The sequence below is a fragment of the Syngnathus floridae genome, chromosome 17, assembly GCF_059516105.1.
Source record: "Syngnathus floridae isolate MCC-2025c chromosome 17, RoL_Sflo_1.0, whole genome shotgun sequence".
In the NCBI taxonomy this organism is placed as follows: domain Eukaryota; kingdom Metazoa; phylum Chordata; class Actinopteri; order Syngnathiformes; family Syngnathidae; genus Syngnathus; species Syngnathus floridae.
This window is the reverse complement of record NC_142429.1, coordinates 9,892,758-9,913,243: the sequence shown is the minus strand read 5'-3', so window position 1 is coordinate 9,913,243 and position 20,486 is coordinate 9,892,758. Positions and strand designations below refer to the sequence as shown.

Below are 20,486 nucleotides of genomic sequence, written 5' to 3'. Positions count from 1 at the left end.
GTGTTTATTGTTTTTTGGGTACTTGCTTTAGCTTACATTAATTAGTTAGCCGCCTCGTTAGCTACGATTGACTTCCGCCACTGTTAATAGCCAATCTGGACCTTTTGCTGATTCATCCTGCAGTAGCGGTTCTGAGGGGGCAAAAAGGGCCCCCGATAAGTCTGAGTCTGTCAAGAGGTCACTCCTAAAAAGATTAATCAGTAGTATAAGTATTAAAATAATTATATAACATAGACACAATAGGTGAGCTTGTGATATTTTATAGAGAGAATTCAATAATAGACTAGACACATTTTACAATACAATTTTTATTAGCAAATTGAATTAACAAGGCAGGGAAATATTGACATTTTGTGAGGTTCAGCTTTGAAATAAAAACAGCAGTAAAATATAACAGTGAAGCCACAGGATCTTGTGGTTTATTGCACCACTGGGAACGGTGGACAAGAGTACGTTTGTTGATATACGCCACCAGAGGTATAGTTAGAACTTGCAAGAAAAACAATTATGACTAATGTATTATCATAAGCTAAGACTTCTGGGTCATTTACAGGCCTAATAGCAGCCAGTTGGAGTTGATTGCATGCTTGGGTAGTTAACCTTCCCTCAATACAGCCTGCAATTGTATTTTTATTATATTCTGTACCGTACGCTATATTCTTTGCTCTTAAGCTTGACCACACTCACATGTGCGGTTTACTAATGTGAGCTAAAAACAGGTTGACTGTGCCTCACTGGTAAAATCTCGGTCAAACTGGTTTACAATCACCAGTGTCATCTTGACGTTACCACTCTGACCTTCTGCAATCTTCCATCAAACTGCAGTTTGCTATCATATATGTATATAATATATGGTTTGATTGCTAAAAAGACAATTGTAGTCCATGAAGACAAAAAGGATTTTTTATTTTACAATGTGTGCAACAGCAGTTTTTGTCTCCCAGTCAGGGCATCATGTTTGTTTCTCCTAAATTTCATGTGATTGTACTGCCACCTGCTGGTTACACATTGTACATGATTTAACATGACGGTATTTAAATTAGATTTAAATTTCTCTTAATTACACCTCAAATGTGCTAATTGAATTCACTTTGTTGCTTATTATGCTGAGCGTATATGTGTGGTTATAGGTGCTGTATTAATTTAATTGGAAGAAAGTACAATAAATATAATATAAAATACAATACATTGCATAGCATCAATGGAGGATCAGTTGAGAGGATAAAGTGTAAAACACAAAATGAATTAAATTGACATGAAATTATGTCAATAATAATAATGTCAATATTACTTGTAATAATAAATAAACATTTTTTTCTCGGTTATTGTTACCACTCCGGAGCTAGCAAGTGTACCACGTGACCCGAGTGGTAGGGGCCTGTAGTGTTTGTTGAGCCAGAGACAGAAAAGAAAAATGGCGGCTCTAGGCGAACCCGAACGGGACGCCGGGCTAACATTTTGAGCTTTCACGCCCGAGGATTGCATGCTCAGCGCCAACCCCGACAGCTCCGGTACTGCGGGGGGACCGCTTTTCGCTCGCTTCCTCGTCGGCTAAGATTACGCAATCACTGGGATTTAAAACTAAAAGCCTTTGCCTATCATGAGAGGGAAAAGGGGCAGGCCGCCCAAACCGCTAGCAACCGACGAGCAATCGCCAGCTCCGGCTGCGACGAGGGGCTTGAGGCCGAGGAGGAATATTAAACCTCGCTTCCGAGACAGTGGGGACGAGGACGTGGTCAGTCCCGTTCGGGAAACCCCCAAGCCGACCAGAAAAAAGAAAGCGGGATCTGTCATCTCGACTCGAGGTAGGGGACGACGAGGCAGAGGTGGCCGCGGAGGAAGAGGGGGTCGCGGAGGCAGGAAGACGCCTGGCTACAAAACGGTGGTATACGACGACCACGAGAGCGACGAGGACGACGACGCTGTCAGTTTGAGATCAGAGGAAGAAGAGCCGGTTGAGGACCCTCAGTCCGAAGAGGACGAGGCCCTCAAAGAAGACTCGGACTGCCTTGATGATGTGCTGGACGAGCCGGAGGAGGAGGAGGTGGAGGAGGATGCCAGCTACTGTACGGAGAGTAGCTTTCGGAGTCAGAGCACGCACGCCAGCACTCCGGGTAATTCAACTCTAAATTTAACAATATGGCCTGATCATGAGCGACGTGGCTCTTAATTCAAGCCGTTCCCCATCAAGGGCTGCACGAAGGTTATTGTTCAAAATGGAGAATGCACAGTGTATGCAACATAGGCCGCACGCAGTGTTTTCTCGGTGGTTATCGCAGGCAGGTGGATTGGCAAGTTAGCTTACCGGAGCTACTCATTGCATGTTTACGTTCTGGTTACATATCTTGCGTGGTCCAATTCGAAATATACGAATCTGGATTTGTGTATTTTTAGACTCATGTGAGAAGTAGATTTGAATGCTAATGTTAGCAAGCAAAATTAGCACATCAATACATACAAGTTAGATGTACTGGTTCCACTGTTGTACTTGAGTAAAAGTAAAGGTACACAAAAAAGTATTCAACTATCAAATAAAATAAAAAACTGTCAATGATACCGTGGCAAAAAAGTCATGCATAGATAATATTTGAACTGTTATTAATTTAACTTTGTAGAAGGGCAGTGTGAAGATGAGGTCACCAACAGAAGCTCGGCAAATGTTTATGAGGAGAGAATGATTTTCTAATACACATGTGTGTCCTACAGGGAGGAAAAAGGCCCTCACCCCCCGACCCCGCACCCCCATCCTAGAGGAGAAAAACATTCCCCCTCTTGAGCTACCCACATCTTCCGAGGATCTCCTGGTGCCTAGCGAAGAGCTGCTAAACGCAACCTCCATCTACGAGGTGCTCCGGAACTTCAGCGCTGTCCTGCGACTGTCCCCCTTCCGTTTCGAGGACTTTTGCGCAGCACTTATCGGCCAGGAACAATGCACTTTAATTGCAGAGACCCACATTGCTCTGCTGAAGGCCATCCTACATGAAGAGGAAACATCTAACACTAGCTTTGGACCCGCCGACCTCAAGGACAGCGTCAACTCCACACTGTACTTCATCGACGGCATGACGTGGCCCGAGGTGTTACGCGCTTATTGTGAGAGTGACGCAGAGTACCACTACGTCCTGCCCTACCAAGAACTTGATGATTATCCTTTTGGTCCTGTTGAAAGTAAAATCAAGGTGCTTCAATTCCTGGTCAACCAGTTTCTTACCACCAACATCGCACGTGAAGAACTGATGTCCGACGGCGTCATGCAATACGACGACCACTGTCGGGTGTGTCACCGCCTCGGTGACCTGCTCTGCTGCGAGACCTGCTCTGCCGTTTACCACTTGGAGTGCGTGAAGCCACCACTCACGGAGGTTCCGGAAGACGAGTGGCAGTGTGAGATCTGCGTGGCGCATAAAGTACCCGGTGTTACCGACTGTGTGACGGAAGCCCAGAAGAACAGGCCCTACATACGACAGGAGCCTATCGGATACGATCGCCATCAGAGGAAATATTGGTTTCTCAGCAGAAGGATTATTGTGTAAGTCAAGACCAATTTGGAACAAAGGCAGTCACGATTGCTAGTTACAGGTATTTTACGCGACGGTTTCTGGACTGGTTTGTTCTGGAACGTGGTCTCCACACAGGCTGCATATGAGCTGCAATGAAAGGCGTTGATCGACATGCCAGTCACGTAGTTTTCCACCGAAATTGGCTCTTCACAATCGATTGGAGCACCATTAGTAATGACGTTACTAGAATGAAAGTGTTTTTGTCATACCTTTGTAATGCATGTTGTGTTGCTTATTGGTATGTGTGACTTTGCCACTTGGGGGCAGTAGTATGTTAATTGCTAGCACATATGTTATTTGTTGTAAACTAGCAGAGACTCATTTGATAACTCAATTTTGCAATTTTGTGTCTTGAAACCTTTTATTATTATTACTTTAAAACCAGGTTGAAATACCAGCAAGACGAGATACCATAAATGTAATATCAAGAAACTGCATTAATTATTATTATTATCATCAACAAAATAATTAAACACTCACCTGTAATGGTTTTATCAGCTTGTCTAATGTTCTTGTTGTCGCTTCCTTGCCAGTGAAGAGGACGGGGAACACGAGAAGAAAAAGATCTGGTACTACAGCAGCAGAGTCCAGCTTGAAGAGCTCCTTGAGTGTCTGGATAAGGAGTACTGGGAGATGGACCTTTGTGCCTGTCTGGAGGAGATGAAGGCCGAAGTTCAAACTCATATGGATATCACAGAGGACCTCACTAATAAAGCTCGTGGAAACAATAAAGCCTACCTCACAGCTGTCAACGGTAGGGATTTTTTTTTTTATGAAGATTGACATGCCGATGTCAATTTGTCCGTGTCTATTTTGTGATAGAGATGGTCACAGAACGGTTAAAGCTCAGACGGGAAGCCCGGAAAACAAACAAGCCAGCAGAAGAAGTGAAGCCGCAAACAGAAAAAAGTTCTGAACCGTCTGCGGAGGAGGATTCTGCCAAAGTCTCATCACAGCCTGATGACGGAGAAGATGCTGAGCCCAATGAAGCGGTTACTTCACCAGGTAAACGAGAACCGAATAATTCTCTGCGCATGACTTTCATCACCACTCATTCATATGCAGTCAACGTTAAAATATATCTTAAAAACCTGTACATGTATTCTCACACGCCACAGCAGCCGTCATCCCGATTGATACCCGGGAGAGCTGCGTGTCTGATTCTAAGTCCGACTCAGCCCCCCAAGATTCAACTGAAATTCCTGATTCAAATATAGAAGCCGAGGAGGGTCGGGAGTCCCCTCCAGTGGCAAACCAGGATAGGACAGGTACTCCTGAGTCAGACTCACGCTCAGTAGCTTTTCCGCTGCATCTTGAGCCATTATGAACATTTCCTCCTCCCCTTTTATAATATAGGCCAACTAAACCTTTCCTAATTATCCCTTTGCTAGCTCCACTGCTTATTATCCCGTTAAGCTTATTCGACACTGTCCAATATCCTTCACCTGTGAGCCCATTCAAGCAATACCCCGCTGTTCAAATTAAACCAACATCTTTTCCAAACCTTCTCCTCAGCCCATCTAACCAATCTCATCATCCTTCTACTTTGCAAATAAATTGCCTTGGTTAACCAGACTCTAACTCACTGTCACTATTTAACTTTTTTTTTTAAAGATGAGAATACAAAAGCCAAGGAGAGCAACGAGGCCACGCCGGCACAAACTCTTGACGAGCATCCCGAAGCAGGTTGTGAGGTCACCGACAGCGCGACTCCCCGGAAACCAGAGCAGCCGGATTTGTCTGAAAGGTCCTCTCGCTCTTCTTTTACCAGCCAAGATGGGACAGGTAAGTGATTATGCAAAACAGTGTTTACATTTTCGGCCAATCAGAGATGCTTTTGTGGTTATTGTACCGAAGTCATCTCATTTACTCTTTGATTGACAGAGGAGTATAATGAAAATCTGAAGCACGGCAGAGCAACTGGATCAGGACTGGACTCTATGAACCAAATTTTCAGAAAGAGCAAAGAGGTGACGCAGATGATTCAATGAAACACACGGAAATTATTTTTGTGATGTCATTTAGCCAACAAAACTTCTCCTGTGTTACAGTCGTCCCCCGTGCGCTCTGATGTGGAAACTTCACAGTCCAGCTTCTTCAAAAGCGACCTTGCGGTGAACTTGAACAACTTGTTCAAACTGGGTCAGGAAGGTAAATATAGAGTGTACCACAACCAGTACAGCACCAACGTCCTGGCCCTCAACAAGCATCAACACCGGGAGGACAACGACAAAAGGCGCCACCTTTCCCACAAGTTCAGCTTAACGCCCGCGGCGGAGTTCAAATGGAACGGATCCATTTATGGATCCCGCAGCCTGACCATCACCACCTTGCGTTTTAACATCATCCAACTCGAGAGCAACGTCCCGTCACCATTTATGCACCTTAACTGGGCCTCACACAGGTTAGAATGGGTCAATAAGATCTCCATGCAGATCTTTGTGTCTGATTTTTTTCCAATATTCTTTTTTTTTTTTCTTCATAGAACCAACTGGAACAAAGCAGTGCAAATGTGCAGCAAAGCCAGGGAATTCGCTCTGGCCTTAGCCATACTGGAATGTGCCATCAAACCAGTTGTCATGCTGCCCGTGTGGAAAGATTCTCTTGGACACACAAGGTGACGTTTTGATACGTTTCCCGAACCGCGTAACTGTCAAATAATACCAGGTAATTTGCCCTCATGAGATTTTAAAGTGAAATTTCTCCTGTCCCAGGCTCCATCGCATGACCGCCATGGAGCGTGAAGAGAAGGAGAAGGTAAAGAAACGGGAGAAAAAACTGGAGGATGAGGAGTCACTGCAGCAGGCTACGTGGGTGAAGTACAGCGTTAACATCAAGCACCAGGTAAAAAAATCTATAGTTATTTATATAATACAACTAACGTCAAAGCAGTATGTGACATAGTGGAAGAAAAAAATATCTATTGCTTTTATTTGTAATGTCTGGTTGGTTTGTTCTGACTAGGTATGGAAACAAAAGGGTGAGGAGTACAGAGTGACGGGCTACGGTGGCTGGAGCTGGGTCAGTAAGACTCGAGTACCACGCTTTCTTCCCAAATTACCAGGAAACACAAACGTCAACTACAGAAAAGAACTGAAAGGTAAGGAATAATGTGGTGTACCTAACTATTCAACAGAACCTACAACTGCATATCTATTTTTTGTCTTCATAACAGCCAAGGAAAGCAGTGCTGACACAAATAAAGAGAAAAAGGCAGAGGATGAAATGCAAACCTCTCAAAGTTCAGCCGAGGACAAGCAGCAGGTCTCCATGAGTGCCGCAGTAAAAGAAGGGACACCCACAGAAGAGGAACAAGAAAAGGGAGAAGAGGAGAAAATGGAGGTTGAAACCAGTCCAGCAGTAGCAACAAGTGAAGGTAATTGATAGATTTGTAGTCTTATTAAAAATAGTGATACATTTTTGCAAGTATGACTTTTCATACACCAATATTTATGAATGATTGCCTTATCACTCTTCAGGCATGACTTTATTTTATTCTCCTGTTTTTCTAGAACATATTGAAAACAAAGAGCCTTCCTCGCCTGCCGTAAAAACCGAGCCCATCCAGAAAGTCGACCGACCTAAAGAGGAGACTTCTGCACCCTTATATGACGTTGTCAACGTCAGCGAAGGATTTCATTTGCGAACCGCTTATAAGCAGAAGGTGAAGCCTTCCAAATTGGACGGACTCTTGGAGCGGCGTGTCAAACAGTTCACCATAGAGGAGAAGCAGAGACTGGAACGCTTGAGACAGGCAGCGCTGCTGTCAAAAATGGTTTCCGCAAGGTCGACTTCTGCCGTCAAGACTGAAGCGAAACAGCTCCCTGCTTTGACTCCGTGTGTTAAAAAAGATGACAAGCAAGTGAAGGACGGCGTCGTGAAAAAGCTCGACTTTGATCAGGGACAGAACGAGCCGAAAATAAACCCCGATATCAAATCGGAATCCGCAGCGGTCAATCATAGCGGAGGTGCCGAAGAACACGGCAAAGTGAACGGAGGAAACACGGGGCTCAACGGTAAGAATAATTTTAAATCGGAAGCAATAGAAAGCCAGGAGAAACCTCGCAAACCAGAGGCGACACCCACGGGGGAGAACACAAAGAAACGTAATTACGAGGAAATGGAGCAAGGCAGTAGGCAGGCTGACCAAAGCAAAATCAATGCGGAGCAGGTCAATGGAGAAAGTGGACTCGCTCTTCCATCAAATTCAAACCTAAGCAATCAAGATAACAAAGAGCCCGCCAAGCCGATGATGAATGGAAGTCTCTCCCAAAATGACGCTCATCCACCTCCCTCGAAGATCCCCAAATTAGAAAATCATGTGTCTGATACAGGAGAGCCCCCAAATGTAGCAAGTAATAAAAGTTCAGATGGGGCCGTGGCTGCTCATTCCCAAACTTCCTGCCTTAATCGTAGCGAGTCATCCACGCAAAATGTCCAAGAATCTCAAAACACCCAAACTTCAAATAATACAGTCTCTTCCACAAAGCCAGTATCAACCGTCTCCCAAAGTTCTAAGCCCGTCAGCGCAGATAAGATGGGCACCATCGCTTCAACCGCAAACAGCTCCATGAAGATCAGCAAAGAGTATAGCACTTGCGAAAGAGTCAGTCTTCTCAAATTCACCAAATATAAGAAGGCACGCTCCGGCACAGCCCTGCCGTCCTATCGCAAATTTGTCACCAAAAGCAGCAAGAAGAGCATCTTCGTCTTGCCCAACGATGACCTGAAGAGGCTGGCGAGGAGAGGAGGTTTCCGAGAGGTTCCTATCTTCAACTACAATGCCAAGCCAGCTCTAGATATATGGCCCTACCCCTCACCTCGACCTACCTTTGGAATTACATGGAGGTTGGCATCACACTAGATGTTTCATATCTTAGTCTCTAATGCTATAAATAGATTTTTGTTCTATTTTCTCCCTACTTAGGTATCGTCTTCAGACAATGAGATCTCTGGCAGGAGTTAGCCTGATGCTCAGGTTGCTCTGGGCCTGTCTGAGGTGGGATGACATGGCCGTGAAGCCGACTGTTGGTGTAGGACTAACACGGAAAGGTGGGGGACGTCAACATGTCTCCTTTTGTGCTGCTCCTTTATTTGAGAAAGCGATTGGTGGATAGAGTGTTAAAATATATTTGATACATTTTCCAGAAACAACAGACACAGATATCACCACAACAGAGATCATAAAACGCAGAGATGTAGGACCTTATGGCATCTACTCAGAATACTGTATTCGGAAGATTATCAGTCCGCTTGGAAACAAGGACACGCAAAAAGGTAAGGTTTTAGATGCGGGTGGGGAGCTAAAAAATAAATTTGAGTAGTGTGTGTGTCACTACGTTATTAATGTTCATGATTGTCCGGTTCACGATTTCTCTTTTGCATGTGTAGAAACTCCCACTCCACAAAGGAAAGGCCTACGATCAAGTGCCTTGAGGCCCAAGAAACAGGAGTCAACAAAGCCAACTGGACCTATTGCTGTGGAGACGTGGATTCCTGAAGAAGATCTGGAGCTGTGGGAGATCAGAGCCTTTGCAGAAAAGTGAGCATCAGAGATTAACTTTGTGTGTCCTAGCACTAGCATGTCTCAGCTAATAAGGCATTGAGGTACCTCAATGGAAAAACATTTTATAACCCAATTGTCCTTTTCCCTGTGCTTACAGATTGGAGAAGGAGAAATTACAGGGAGATTCCCCGAAGATGATCAGTACCCTGAAAAGTGCGGAGGATGTCAAGGCTCATTTGGAGAATCAGCTTAAACAGACTAGACTAGCTGCCCAGCAGGTGAGAAGACATCAGGAGTCATCTTTGAAATGGTTTCAGAAGACCTTGATCAGATCGGTAGAACAATAACGTTTCACCTAATGTCTCATTTTAGAAACGCTTTGAGCAAGCCGTATCCACAGTTGCCACGACGACGACCATCACCACCACTACCACCGCCGCCACGTCGTCATCCAGCACTTCAAGTTCTCTTAGTACACTTGTGTCTACCGGCCAGAGGACGAATCAGCTCACATCAGGAACCAAGATGGTCTTGGCCTCCAAATTGGGCTCTTCAGTCTCCTTGCAGCAGGATAAGAACTTCCACCAGTCTTTTGCTACCTGGGTCAGGCAGGGTCAGACCAGTAGTAATGCAGGTAAACTGTCATTTGATATTTTATTTTTATTTATTTTTTTAAACGATATATTTTTTCATTGCTTATGGACAGATGAGCAGAAATGCACCAGCATATTCCCGTCTGGACCACCTGCAAACCTGAGAACATACAGTACGCTCCATCCTACAACTGGCAACCTCAACCTCAGAGCTACCAACTCCATTTCATCTGTGCAACAGGTATCTTCATCCTTGTTCAAGCTTACCTCAAGCAAGGCAAATATGATCCAATCCTGACGTGTGTTTTTGCTCCAGATGGTGAAAGCAGGAAGCCAAACACAACCCAAGTTAGCTTCCCAAGGCCAAGTTGGACCTGCAGCTATATCCGGTCCTGCGCAGACAACTGAAGGTCAGAGAGCCGCAGGTCCTGCACCGTCTTCTTGCGCTACCGGTGCAGCGCCTGGGCAACGTCCCGTGACTCCTTCCTCCCAGCCCAGTAGACCACAACAGGGTCAAGTCAAACTCACTATGGCACAGCTTATGCAGTTAACACAGAGTGCTGAGGTAAGATCTCAAATATTTTAATGTACACATATATTTTGTGTGTAATTTTTTATTTTTTTCCATGCACCACCTTAGGAAGGAAATCCTGGTCTGACAGTAGTGATCCAGGGTCAAGGCCAGACCGAGGGCCAGCTGCAAATTGTCCCACAAGGTGTAACGGTCATCCCTTCCCCTGGTCAGCAGCTGATGCAGGCGGCTATGCCTAATGGCCGAGTCCATCGCTTCCTCTTCACTCCCATGCCGGCGTCATCGGTTTCAACTTCAGCGAGCACGGCAGCCGTCCCCGCAAAGCCCGTTGCATCGCAGAGTCCGCAAATAGCAACTCCTGCTCTACTTAGGTCCAACGTCCAGACTGTTTCCTCGGCCCAGACCCAAATGGCAGCTCCTATTCCAACTCCGACGCAACCCATCTCATCTCTTTTTTCGCAAGCTAGGCCAGATTTGGTGACCACCGCAGCGTCTCCCCAAGTGACACCCTCTGTTCCTACGACTGCGCACGTTTCTCCACAGACTCCAGTACAGCCCCAAATTCCGGCGCCAGCATCACAATTATCCCCCGTGGCAGCCCAGGCTTTGTCACAAACACTCGTTTCGGCATCTTTAGCAGGCTCCGCCCCAGTCCAACCTGAAGTGGCAACATCTGCGCCTGCGTCACAACAAATTATGATTCATGCACCCATGCTAGACCAGAATCAAACGGCAATGGCTGTCGCAGGGCAAGTTACACCCCAATCCCAGATCCAAACTTCCACCACCTTCACGTCAGCTTCAGTCCAGATGCATGTTAGTACCCCAGCCCCTGTTTTTGTCCCCCTCTCAGGAAATTCGACTGTCCAATATGTCAACTCTGCCCAAATGCAATGCATTTCTGCAACTCTACCCTCACCCGTCCAACACCAAGTTCAGACATCTTCCCTCGCTCCCGCCTCTGGGCCAGTCATCGCCGTGGTATCCAATCAAATCGGCGTCCTGTCCCCGCCGAAATCAGTAACCCAAATTCAGACCGTAGCTCCTCGTCCTCTTCCTGCTGCTGCTGCGGGGAACGCTGTGGTCACGCCAGTCACAGCCACGTATACAACACCTTCAATTCCAGGTAATACATCCACGATCATGATTAAAGTTCTTGACTTTTGAATACTTTCAACATCTTTTTTTCTTGTCCTGTTACAGCGCTAATAGAGCAGAGGGCTGCTCAGCCCCAGGTTTGGAAAGCATCTTCATGTGAAGCCCAGGTTCCAGTGCATTCTGTTCAACAGGCAACCATTCCCAGTCCCTCAGTTCCCGTTTGTACCGTGGCATCAGGTGCCACAACCGTTTCCCCGCTGCCTCAGGCGTCTCTTTCCCAAGTCCAACACCCAGCGGTGGTGTCCGTGCAGCAGGTGTCTCACATTCCTCTTTCTGCTGTGCAGCTTCAAATGAAGGCGTTACCTGTGGTGAGTACAGTTAGACAACCCCAAGCGTTCAATCAAATGCAGCCCCGACCCCCAAATCAGATCTGTGCTCAGATTCAGGTCCAACCTTGTGGTCAAGTCCAAAAAATGCAACACATTCAGTCGCCACCTCATCTCCAAGCGCAAGCGCAAATCCACCCCCAGATCCGAGTTCAGTTTCAGCCGCAAACTCAGCCGGTATCGCAACCCCTTGTGCAACAGCTTCCTCAAATTCAGCCCCAGGTGCAGTTTCAATCCCCAAAGCCGACCTTGCCCCAAGTTCAACAAAGAGTCCAACCCCAGTACCAGTCGCAGGTACAAGGTGCACTTCAACCACAACCTCAGGCTCAGCAACAGCCCCAGGCTCCAATCCAAGCCCAGTTGCACCCTCAGGTTCAGTTCCAGCAACAGAACCAGATGCACCCTGTGCCTCACGCTTCGCAGCAACCTCAAGTTCAGAGTCACTCGCCAATTCCAACCCAAAGTCAATTCAAAGCACAGTCGCCAAGCCAGGCTCCAACTCAAGCGCAGGTGCAAGTCCAGTTCCAATCTCCAACCCAAACCCACGTTCAAGCTCAGCCCCAGCTTCACGTCCAGCCCTCGATTCGACATCAGCTCATCACCGTTCCGGGCCTTCAACAACCAGTCCAACTATTGTCAGCTCTTCCACCTCACGTCGCGGCCCAGATCCAAGTTCAGATCCAAGCGCAGGCGCAGCAGCAGCAAGGCGGTGCTCTTCCCCAGCAGATCAAACTGCAGTTGCCTATCCAGATCCAGCAAACGGCGGCTCAGATTCCCACCCACCAAATCCAGAACATGGTGACGATACAGGCACCAACGAGCCTGCAGGACCAACTTCAGAGGATGCAGCAGCACAGAGACCAGCAGCAACAACAGCAGCAGCAGCAGCCGCAGCAACATCCTCAACCACCAAAGAAGAAGAAACACCAAGAGACTAAAAGGGAACACAAGGATCATAATCAGTCGGCTGTGAGCGCGGGCGATGGTGTTCATAAACAGGTGAGAAGATCAAACAATCTGTTGACGCGCATTTCTGCACTGATATTTATTCGTGCCGTCAGGTGGGAGCAAAGCAGAGTGTTTCGGCGGAGCAGCTCAAACTGAGGAAAACTCAAGCTGCTGCTGAGCGAGAGGAGAACCAGAGGTTTGGGATTTAAATGTTCAAATGTGTTCCTGGTGGACCTAATGACTTAATTTTGGTTAAAAAAAAAAAAATGAAGGATGAAATGATAGTGATTTTACCGCTGGACCCAAATGTTCTCGAAAAATAATTAGCTCTCGTCTACTTCCTCCAGAATGATTGTGTGCAACCAGGTGATGAAGTACATTCTGGATAAGCTCGAGAAGGACGAGAAGCAGGCAGCTAAGAAGAGAAAGAAGGACGAGGTGGTCGAGCAGAAACGCTCCAAGCAGAACGCCACCAAGCTGACGGCGTTGTTGTACAAGCACAAAGAACAACTGAAGGCGGAGATTCTCAAAAAGAGAGCTCTGCTGGACAAGGACCTTCAGCTGCAAGTGCAGGTGAGCAGGAGAATTTAAAAAAACTTTGGTATCATGTCATACTTAAGTTTTTTTTGTTCTCATCACACACAGGAGGAGCTGAGGCGGGACATCGCCAGGATACAGAAAGAAAAGGAGAAAGCCCGAGCCGCCATCGCCCAGGCTGCGGCCGCGGCGGTCAAGTCATCCTCCCACTCCTCCCACGCCTCGCACTCGTCCCACTCCTCACATTCTTCTCACCGCTCTCACTCGGCACATTCCTCTCACAGCAACCGCCCATCGGGAACCCCGTCCTCATCGCACAAGCGCAAACGCGAAGACGAGCGAGACAAAGACCGAAACAGAGCGAAGGAGCGCCATCACGACAAGAAACGGGAGCGGGAGCGGGACAAAGACCGCGACCGCTACAAAGACAGGGAAAAAGAACGAGAGCGCGATCGAGAGAAGGAGAGGATGAGAGAACAAGAGCGTACTCGGCCGCTGGACGCGGAGAAGGGCAGAGAAAGGGACCGAGACAAGGACAGAGATCCCTTCTCGTTAAAACACAAGAAGAAGAAGAAGCTCTCGTCTACCTCAAAGGATCACAAGAAGGACAATAAGCTGTACTGTATCTGTAAAACGCCTTACGACGAGTCCAAGTAAGATCTCGGCGACAATGAAGATTCAGGTGAACGCTTTTGTTACAATTGTGGGGTTTTTTTTTTGCTCTCAGGTTCTACATAGGTTGTGACCTGTGCTCCAACTGGTTCCACGGAGCATGCGTGGGCATCACCGAGAAGGAAGCCAAGAAGTTAGAGGACTTTGTGTGCAGCGATTGTAAACGGGGCCACGAAGGAGGAAGCAAGGAGGAGCTCTACTGCATCTGTCGGACGCCTTACGACGAATCGCAGTACGCCCGCTAGTTTTCACGCTTATCTACCGTTGCCAACAAAAGCCGGGTTTATCTAATGAGCCATTTTTTCAGGTTTTACATCGGCTGCGACCGTTGCCAGAACTGGTACCACGGGCGCTGCGTGGGCATCCTGCAGAGCGAGGCCAATCACATCGACGTGTACGTTTGCCCGCAGTGTCAGTCGACGGAAGACGCCATGACCGTCCTCACGCCGCTTACCGACAAAGACTATGAGGGCTTGAAAAGAATTTTACGTTCCTTACAGGTATGCAGACTACTCTGGACAGAATTTACTGACATTCTTCTTCAATCTTATCCTCCGTTTGTTGTTTTTGCGCTCATGCCAAATTCATGACAAATGGCGTCATCTTGTGGCAGTTGTTGGTAATTACGAACATTTTGAATAGTTCAGAGAGCTTTTATCCTTTAATAGGAGAAAAACTAATATTTCCATTGATGATCTCCTCATGACGATCACTGGAATGTAGTGAAACATTTTTGTCGGACAGTTTAAAAACAACTTTGTTGCATATTCCCATTTTTAGTCTCACAAGATGGCGTGGCCTTTCCTTGAGCCAGTGGATCCGCATGACGCGCCTGATTATTACCGCGTCATCAAAGAACCAATGGGTAAGAACAAGTTTCATGTGTTTGCTAACCATCCCCCGAACAATCCTAATGCAAACGTTTTCCCCGGCAGACTTTTCCACAATGGAAAGCCGCCTCCAAAAGCGCCATTACAACAAGGTCACAGAGTTCGTGGCCGACGTGACCAAAATATTTGACAACTGCCGCTACTACAACCCCAACGACACGCCCTTCTTTCAGTGTGCCGAGGTGCTGGAAGGCTTCTTTGTGCAAAAGCTCAAATGTTTCAAAGCCGGCAGGTAAGCTTTGCTGATTTTTTTTTTTTTTTGCCGCACCATTCTTCTTTGCTGGTTGGTGTCACTACTCGGTTGCTTCCATTGCATCACTTTCACTCATTTGTGCCCGCATGAATTCAAAGACATGCTGCGTTTGGCTAACTTGAGCTAACAATCCAAAGTTGATGTGTTGCATGATTTTGCTTGTTTACAACATCCGCCATGTTTGGCTTTGTTCACATTTGCTGTGCATGCTTTTTGATTTATGCCATCCCATTTTCTTCTGTCTTGCAGATTGTCAGATTCTTAAATGGGCCAGTCTCCCTGGGAGTTTGGATTGGATGCTTGTCTCTAATAATAGTGGCAAGAGTGTTCAGTAATCACCATAAAGCAGCCGCCCTGTTGACTTGACTCCATCAGTTTAATGATGACTATGCTTTTTGTCCAATTTGCATTAAGTTATTAGTCCTAATCAAAGAGCGGTCACATTAATTTGCATTTTTTGGCGCAGGGTTTTAAATGCATTTTACCCATTTTGTGTTTATTCCTGATATACTGTACATCTTGGATTGGTTTTGAGTCAAGTTAAAGTATACAAAGCTGCATATTTTATTACAGAGATATTTATGAGAAGCATCACTTGGCTCCACCTCTTTGATTTGATCAGTGTTTAAGGATAATGCAGACTTTTATCTTGTACAGTGGTTGTAATATATCTTGATGTTTTTTTTTTAAAAACAAATAATGTTTATGAGAGAGAATGTGGGCAACATCTATTGTCATTCTGTTCCCCAGCTTCACAAAAATAGTGTAGTCAGCAAAAAATTACCAAGGAAAAAGGCAATCCCAATACATTAAATCCGACATGGCTGTCGGATCATCTTCCAGGGAGGCCTTTTTGCATCCACTGTGGGTGTTTGTGTGTGTGTGATCATTGTCCACATTTTTACAACATCTGAGATCATGTGAAGGCCTTTCAACTTCGCCCTCTCTCCACGTGTCGTAGGTCTCATAACAACAAGTCTTCATCTTCGTAGAGCGCTGAAAAACAAAATGCACTTGGCCAAGACGTTTGGCTTTTCTCGACTGGCCCTCTGTGACACACACACACGTCCTGTGTTGGGGGATGTGCTTATTTAAAGTGCGCAACCAACCACTGCTGCTTTCACACAGTTGGTCAGGCGCACCTCCAAGGGACCTTTTTGTTTTGTTACCTGTCTTCGGAAGCGGAACTGAACGCAGGAGCCGGCATTTCACAGGAAACTTTACCTCGGAGAACAGACTCTCACGGAGCTCTCATGTTTCCATGTACTTTATTTTTGGTCACGTTTGTTTAGCTCTTTTTCTTTGTTCTTGTTAAAGTCTGTTTGGCCATTCAAATGGTCAATTTGTTCAATGAGAAGTAGGAAACTGAATATAAATGGCTGAGTTTTAATGAGCATACTAAAATATTTTGTCTCCATCTTTTTTGTACCGTTTTCATTGTTCACTAAAGTGGCATGAGAAAGTTCGGGACTCAATGTCTAGACAGCAGGAGATGCTTGCGATGTTCCTTACCTTGCTCTGCAAAAGTGACAGACTTGAGAATGATGAATCTGTGTATTTGAAGGTTCCTATTATGTTTGTAAAAAAAAAAAAAATACAATTGTCAGATTTGGACTTAATTTTTTGTATTACAGCTGAGGAAATATGGATGTATATGGAAGTTATTAAAATGCAGAAATATTGTGTTGTTGTTTGGTTCACTAAAATATAACTGCTGGCAACCAGTTCAGAGATAAAAAATGAATACCACATAGCTAAATATGTTAATGTGCATAAATACAGTGATTTCATCAAGGAGTTTTTAACACCATTTTATTTTTTTTTATCAAAATAGGTGTAATGTGATATAAGTATGGTGTTGGCAATAGTCACATTAGGCTAATTTGGTTAATTTTTTTTTTTTTTTTAGTGACATTATTACGTGTCGCAACTTTCTGGCGGCCACGTTCGTAATTCTCGCGATAATTCGGTGGTGACGCAACTTCCGTTATGCTAGGTGTTTCTATTCAAACAGTCCAATGACGGGAAGCAGCCGGATGCTTGTACTCAAACTGTCCAATCAGAACAATTTGTTTCAGGAATTTAAAGGTCTGTGCGTCATCTTCCGCACAGTTTGAACCGTCCCGCAAGGACTTGGTAAGCTAGTGCTCCGTTCTCGTGACATTTTTTTAAATTACCCTGTTATTTTACCATAATTTTCCCTCTATAACTTATATGTCGCTTTGCCATATTTTCTCTGCTGTTATTGTTATTGTTTAGTCGATTAAATACTCTGCTTAATACGTATTATGTCGTCATGCTAAAGTGTCACGAGGCGTCGCCGAGTGAGAGTTAACATTTTATTTTTTTTACCGCAGGCTCTCTCAAATCCCAACTTTTTTCTCACTGCCGCCCAGCTTTGTGTAAAATTGTGGAAAATGTCTGAGAACGTCGCCCGTCTGAGTAAGTTCAAGAATAAAGGCAAGGATGTCAATGTAAGTAAGCGCTTCAAAAGTGAAGTCGATTGCTCGTTTACACAATGGCGAGACATTTTTGGTTTTGTTGTACAAATCGCACACAGGAGCTTCGACGCAGGAGAGTGGAAGTGAACGTCGAGCTCCGCAAAGCTAAGAAAGATGATCAGATGTTCAAAAGAAGGAACGTGGCTGCTTTTCCCGAGGAGCCCACATCGCCTCTTCAAGTGAAAAATCAAAACGGCCAGGTATGCAAACCAACGCCGTTATTGCTACGTTTTTAATAACTGCTAATCGTCACGTACGATTGAAAAGTCGAAAACATAGCTGAGTTTTTATTACTGCGTTCTATTTTCTTGTTCTAAAATTCCATATGGGTTAGCAACACTTTTTTTTTTTTTGTAGTATGTCACGTAGATATGTCTGTTGCAGGGATTCCCAACTGTATACCTGAAGATTATCTTATCCATTATCAATGAATTGGTTCAAAAGTATTTAATATTGTGTCAAGCGATATGCAATTAACCAGTTATACTAAACATATTTGTACAGCCCTTAAAAAAAAATTAAATTGTTTATGTGCACCTTGAATATTATGGCAGAAATTGATTGTCCTGCATGTTTGTCCTGTATTGTCGATGAAGACTTCCAGCCAGTGGACGGTTGCAGAGATTCTCACTGGAGTAAATAATGCTAACATCGAGGCACAGCTGCAGGCAACACAAGCAGCAAGGTAAATTATTATTTTTATTTATTTTTGCCTTGTGTGCAGCCAGGTCAGCACTGCAAAAGAGAATGTGTTCTCAATTACTCATTTTTTTTTTTTTTGCAGGAAACTGCTGTCCCGGGAAAGGCATCCCCCCATTGACCAGATCATCAGTGCTGGTCTGATCCCCAAATTTGTGGCCTTCTTGGGACTGTCTGACTGCCCTCCCATTCAATTTGAAGCATCTTGGGCTTTAACCAACATTGCCTCTGGGACGTCTGACCAAACGGCCGCTGTGGTCCAGGGCGGGGCCATTCCTGCTTTCATTCGGTTGGTCACATCCCCCCACCAGCACATCAGCGAGCAAGCTGTCTGGGCTCTTGGAAACATTGCTGGTAATTAACGTTCATTTTTCAATCAAATAAGATGCCATCAATTGAAGTTGCAGCGTGATCATTTTCATATTCTGTTTAGGTGATGGCTCGGCTCTGAGGGACAAGGTGATCAAGCATGGAGCTGTGGCCGCCCTGCTCAATCTGCTTGCAGTGCCTGACCTCTCTGCACTTAGTGTAAGTACCTTGATTGACAATAGAGCCAACACAAGACATTTTGAGGCTATAATCTAGTTTGTGCACTTGAATAAATCAGATTTATTTTCCAGCTATTCCTTTTACGGCCACTAGAGGGCAGCCAAACTTTAAAATGAATTCAAACTGAATTTTATTTTATTTTTATTTTTTTTCTCTCAGCCTGGTTACCTGAGAAATGTGACCTGGACAGTCTCCAACATCTGTCGCAACAAGAACCCATCGCCTCCTTTAACTGCCATCGAGCAGCTCTTACCTGCTCTCGTACGTCTCCTCCACCACGACGACAAAGAGGTGTTGGCAGACGCCTGTTGGGGGATTTCGTACCTGACTGACGGTTCCAACGATCGCATCGAAGTGGTGGTGCAGGCAGGCCTGGTGCATCGCTTGGTTGAACTGCTTGGCAGCGGAGAACTGTCTGTGGTGGTAAGTATTCTCATGCTGAGCCTAATTCACAACAGCATCATAAATCAACTCATTTCCTGGTTCTATTAAAATACAACTGCACATTTTAGGTTTATCCGGAACTATCAAATAGGCCTTTGTCAGTATTTCTTTTGTGGTTGACTCTCATTTGTGAACCCTCAGACCCCCTCTCTGCGTGCCATCGGTAACATCGTGACTGGCACAGACGAGCAGACTCAGATTGTGCTCGACTCCGGGGCGCTGGGCATGTTCGCCCCATTACTGTGCCACAACAAGGCCAACATTCAGAAGGAGGCCGCCTGGACTTTGTCCAACATCACGGCGGGAAAGGACACCCAGATCCAGGAAGTCATCAACGCTGGCCTTGTTCCACATTTGGTCAATGTGCTTGTGAGGGTATGCCATCGCTTGTCTTATCATCTGTCTACCCCAGGATGTGCTTTTCACTCACTTGCTGGCTTTCCTGGCCTTTTTTTCCTTCAGGGTGACTACAAAACCCAGAAGGAGGCAGTGTGGGCTGTGACAAACTTCACCAGCGGGGGCACTGTGGAGCAAGTTGTGTTCCTGGTGCAGTGCAATGTGCTGGAGCCGCTTATGAATCTTCTGTCCTCAAAGGACAGCAAAACTGTTCTTGTTATCTTGGACGCCATCACCAACATATTTTTGGTTGGTGCAATATTGACCATTGTTTTAATTGCAAAGGAATCGCTTAAGTAACTTTTGACTCATCTTCCCTCCTTTTTTCTTTTCCCCCCCTAGGCTGGTGACAAAATTGGAGAGTCACAGAAGTTGGCCCTGATGATTGAAGAATGTGGTGGGCTGGACCGGATTGAAGCTCTACAGTGTCATGAGAATGAGATGATCTACACAGCGGCTCTCAAGCTGATTGAGAAATACTTCTCTGACGAGGTAATGGCCTTTTTAAAAAAAAATAATTCATCCCCCCCCACCTTCCTTCAGTGTTCTCACTTTTTGCCTCCATTTGAATTACTAGGAAGAGGAGTTGCAGTGTGTTGCCCCAGAAGCAACGGCCGACGGTTACGAATTCCAAGTCGGTGAAAACCAGAGCACTTTCAACTTCTAGCTACTTCATGCTCACCGCTACAGTTTGTCCTTGTTCATGTCAATGTATGTGTTTGTACATACTCTTTTAAACACTTGATGAACCACTTATGTAAATAAAGATGATACTGTGAATGGGCTTTTTGTGAAAATTAGTTTCCAGTGCACACAAAAAATCTGCGTGACATTATGACACACTTTATTCATGCAAATTTGTGGTAACAATAAATAAAAACGCAAACATAATCCCGACTCCCAATTGTAATGCATGATAAAC

General features: G+C 45.5%; 2 protein-coding genes across 4 annotated transcripts; both read left to right on the top strand.

The window, feature by feature from the left end:
* The first annotated feature begins 1,395 nt into the window (after positions 1-1,395).
* bptf (bromodomain PHD finger transcription factor) lies at positions 1,396-16,658 on the top strand. Of its 3 annotated transcripts, none has more exons than XM_088358020.1 (30): positions 1,396-2,114; positions 2,707-3,529; positions 4,094-4,314; positions 4,383-4,565; positions 4,682-4,828; positions 5,175-5,345; positions 5,445-5,530; positions 5,612-5,964; positions 6,046-6,177; positions 6,275-6,404; positions 6,525-6,660; positions 6,736-6,936; positions 7,073-8,408; positions 8,488-8,612; positions 8,709-8,837; positions 8,952-9,102; positions 9,224-9,344; positions 9,439-9,700; positions 9,773-9,900; positions 9,976-10,224; positions 10,300-11,317; positions 11,395-12,674; positions 12,737-12,819; positions 12,971-13,196; positions 13,269-13,813; positions 13,888-14,064; positions 14,140-14,332; positions 14,613-14,697; positions 14,768-14,954; positions 15,225-16,658. In XM_088358020.1, the coding sequence occupies exons 1-30, from the start codon at positions 1,601-1,603 to the stop codon at positions 15,238-15,240; spliced, it is 9,408 nt and encodes a 3,135-aa protein (XP_088214146.1). In that variant the 5' UTR covers positions 1,396-1,600; the 3' UTR covers positions 15,241-16,658. The 3 variants fall into 3 exon arrangements, with proteins under 3 accessions (XP_088214146.1, XP_088214145.1, XP_088214147.1); XM_088358019.1 differs by having other exon boundaries at positions 4,679-4,828; XM_088358021.1 differs by lacking the exon at positions 4,682-4,828.
* Positions 16,659-16,972: 314 nt separating this feature from the next.
* Positions 16,973-20,344, top strand: kpna2 (karyopherin alpha 2 (RAG cohort 1, importin alpha 1)). The gene is made up of 11 exons (XM_088357716.1): positions 16,973-17,111; positions 17,333-17,449; positions 17,536-17,676; positions 18,073-18,161; positions 18,261-18,529; positions 18,609-18,703; positions 18,884-19,147; positions 19,310-19,543; positions 19,631-19,813; positions 19,907-20,056; positions 20,142-20,344. Exons 2-11 carry the CDS (start codon positions 17,393-17,395, stop codon positions 20,229-20,231), a joined length of 1,572 nt encoding a protein of 523 aa, XP_088213842.1. The 5' UTR covers positions 16,973-17,111; positions 17,333-17,392; the 3' UTR covers positions 20,232-20,344.
* The last annotated feature ends 142 nt before the right edge of the window (positions 20,345-20,486 follow it).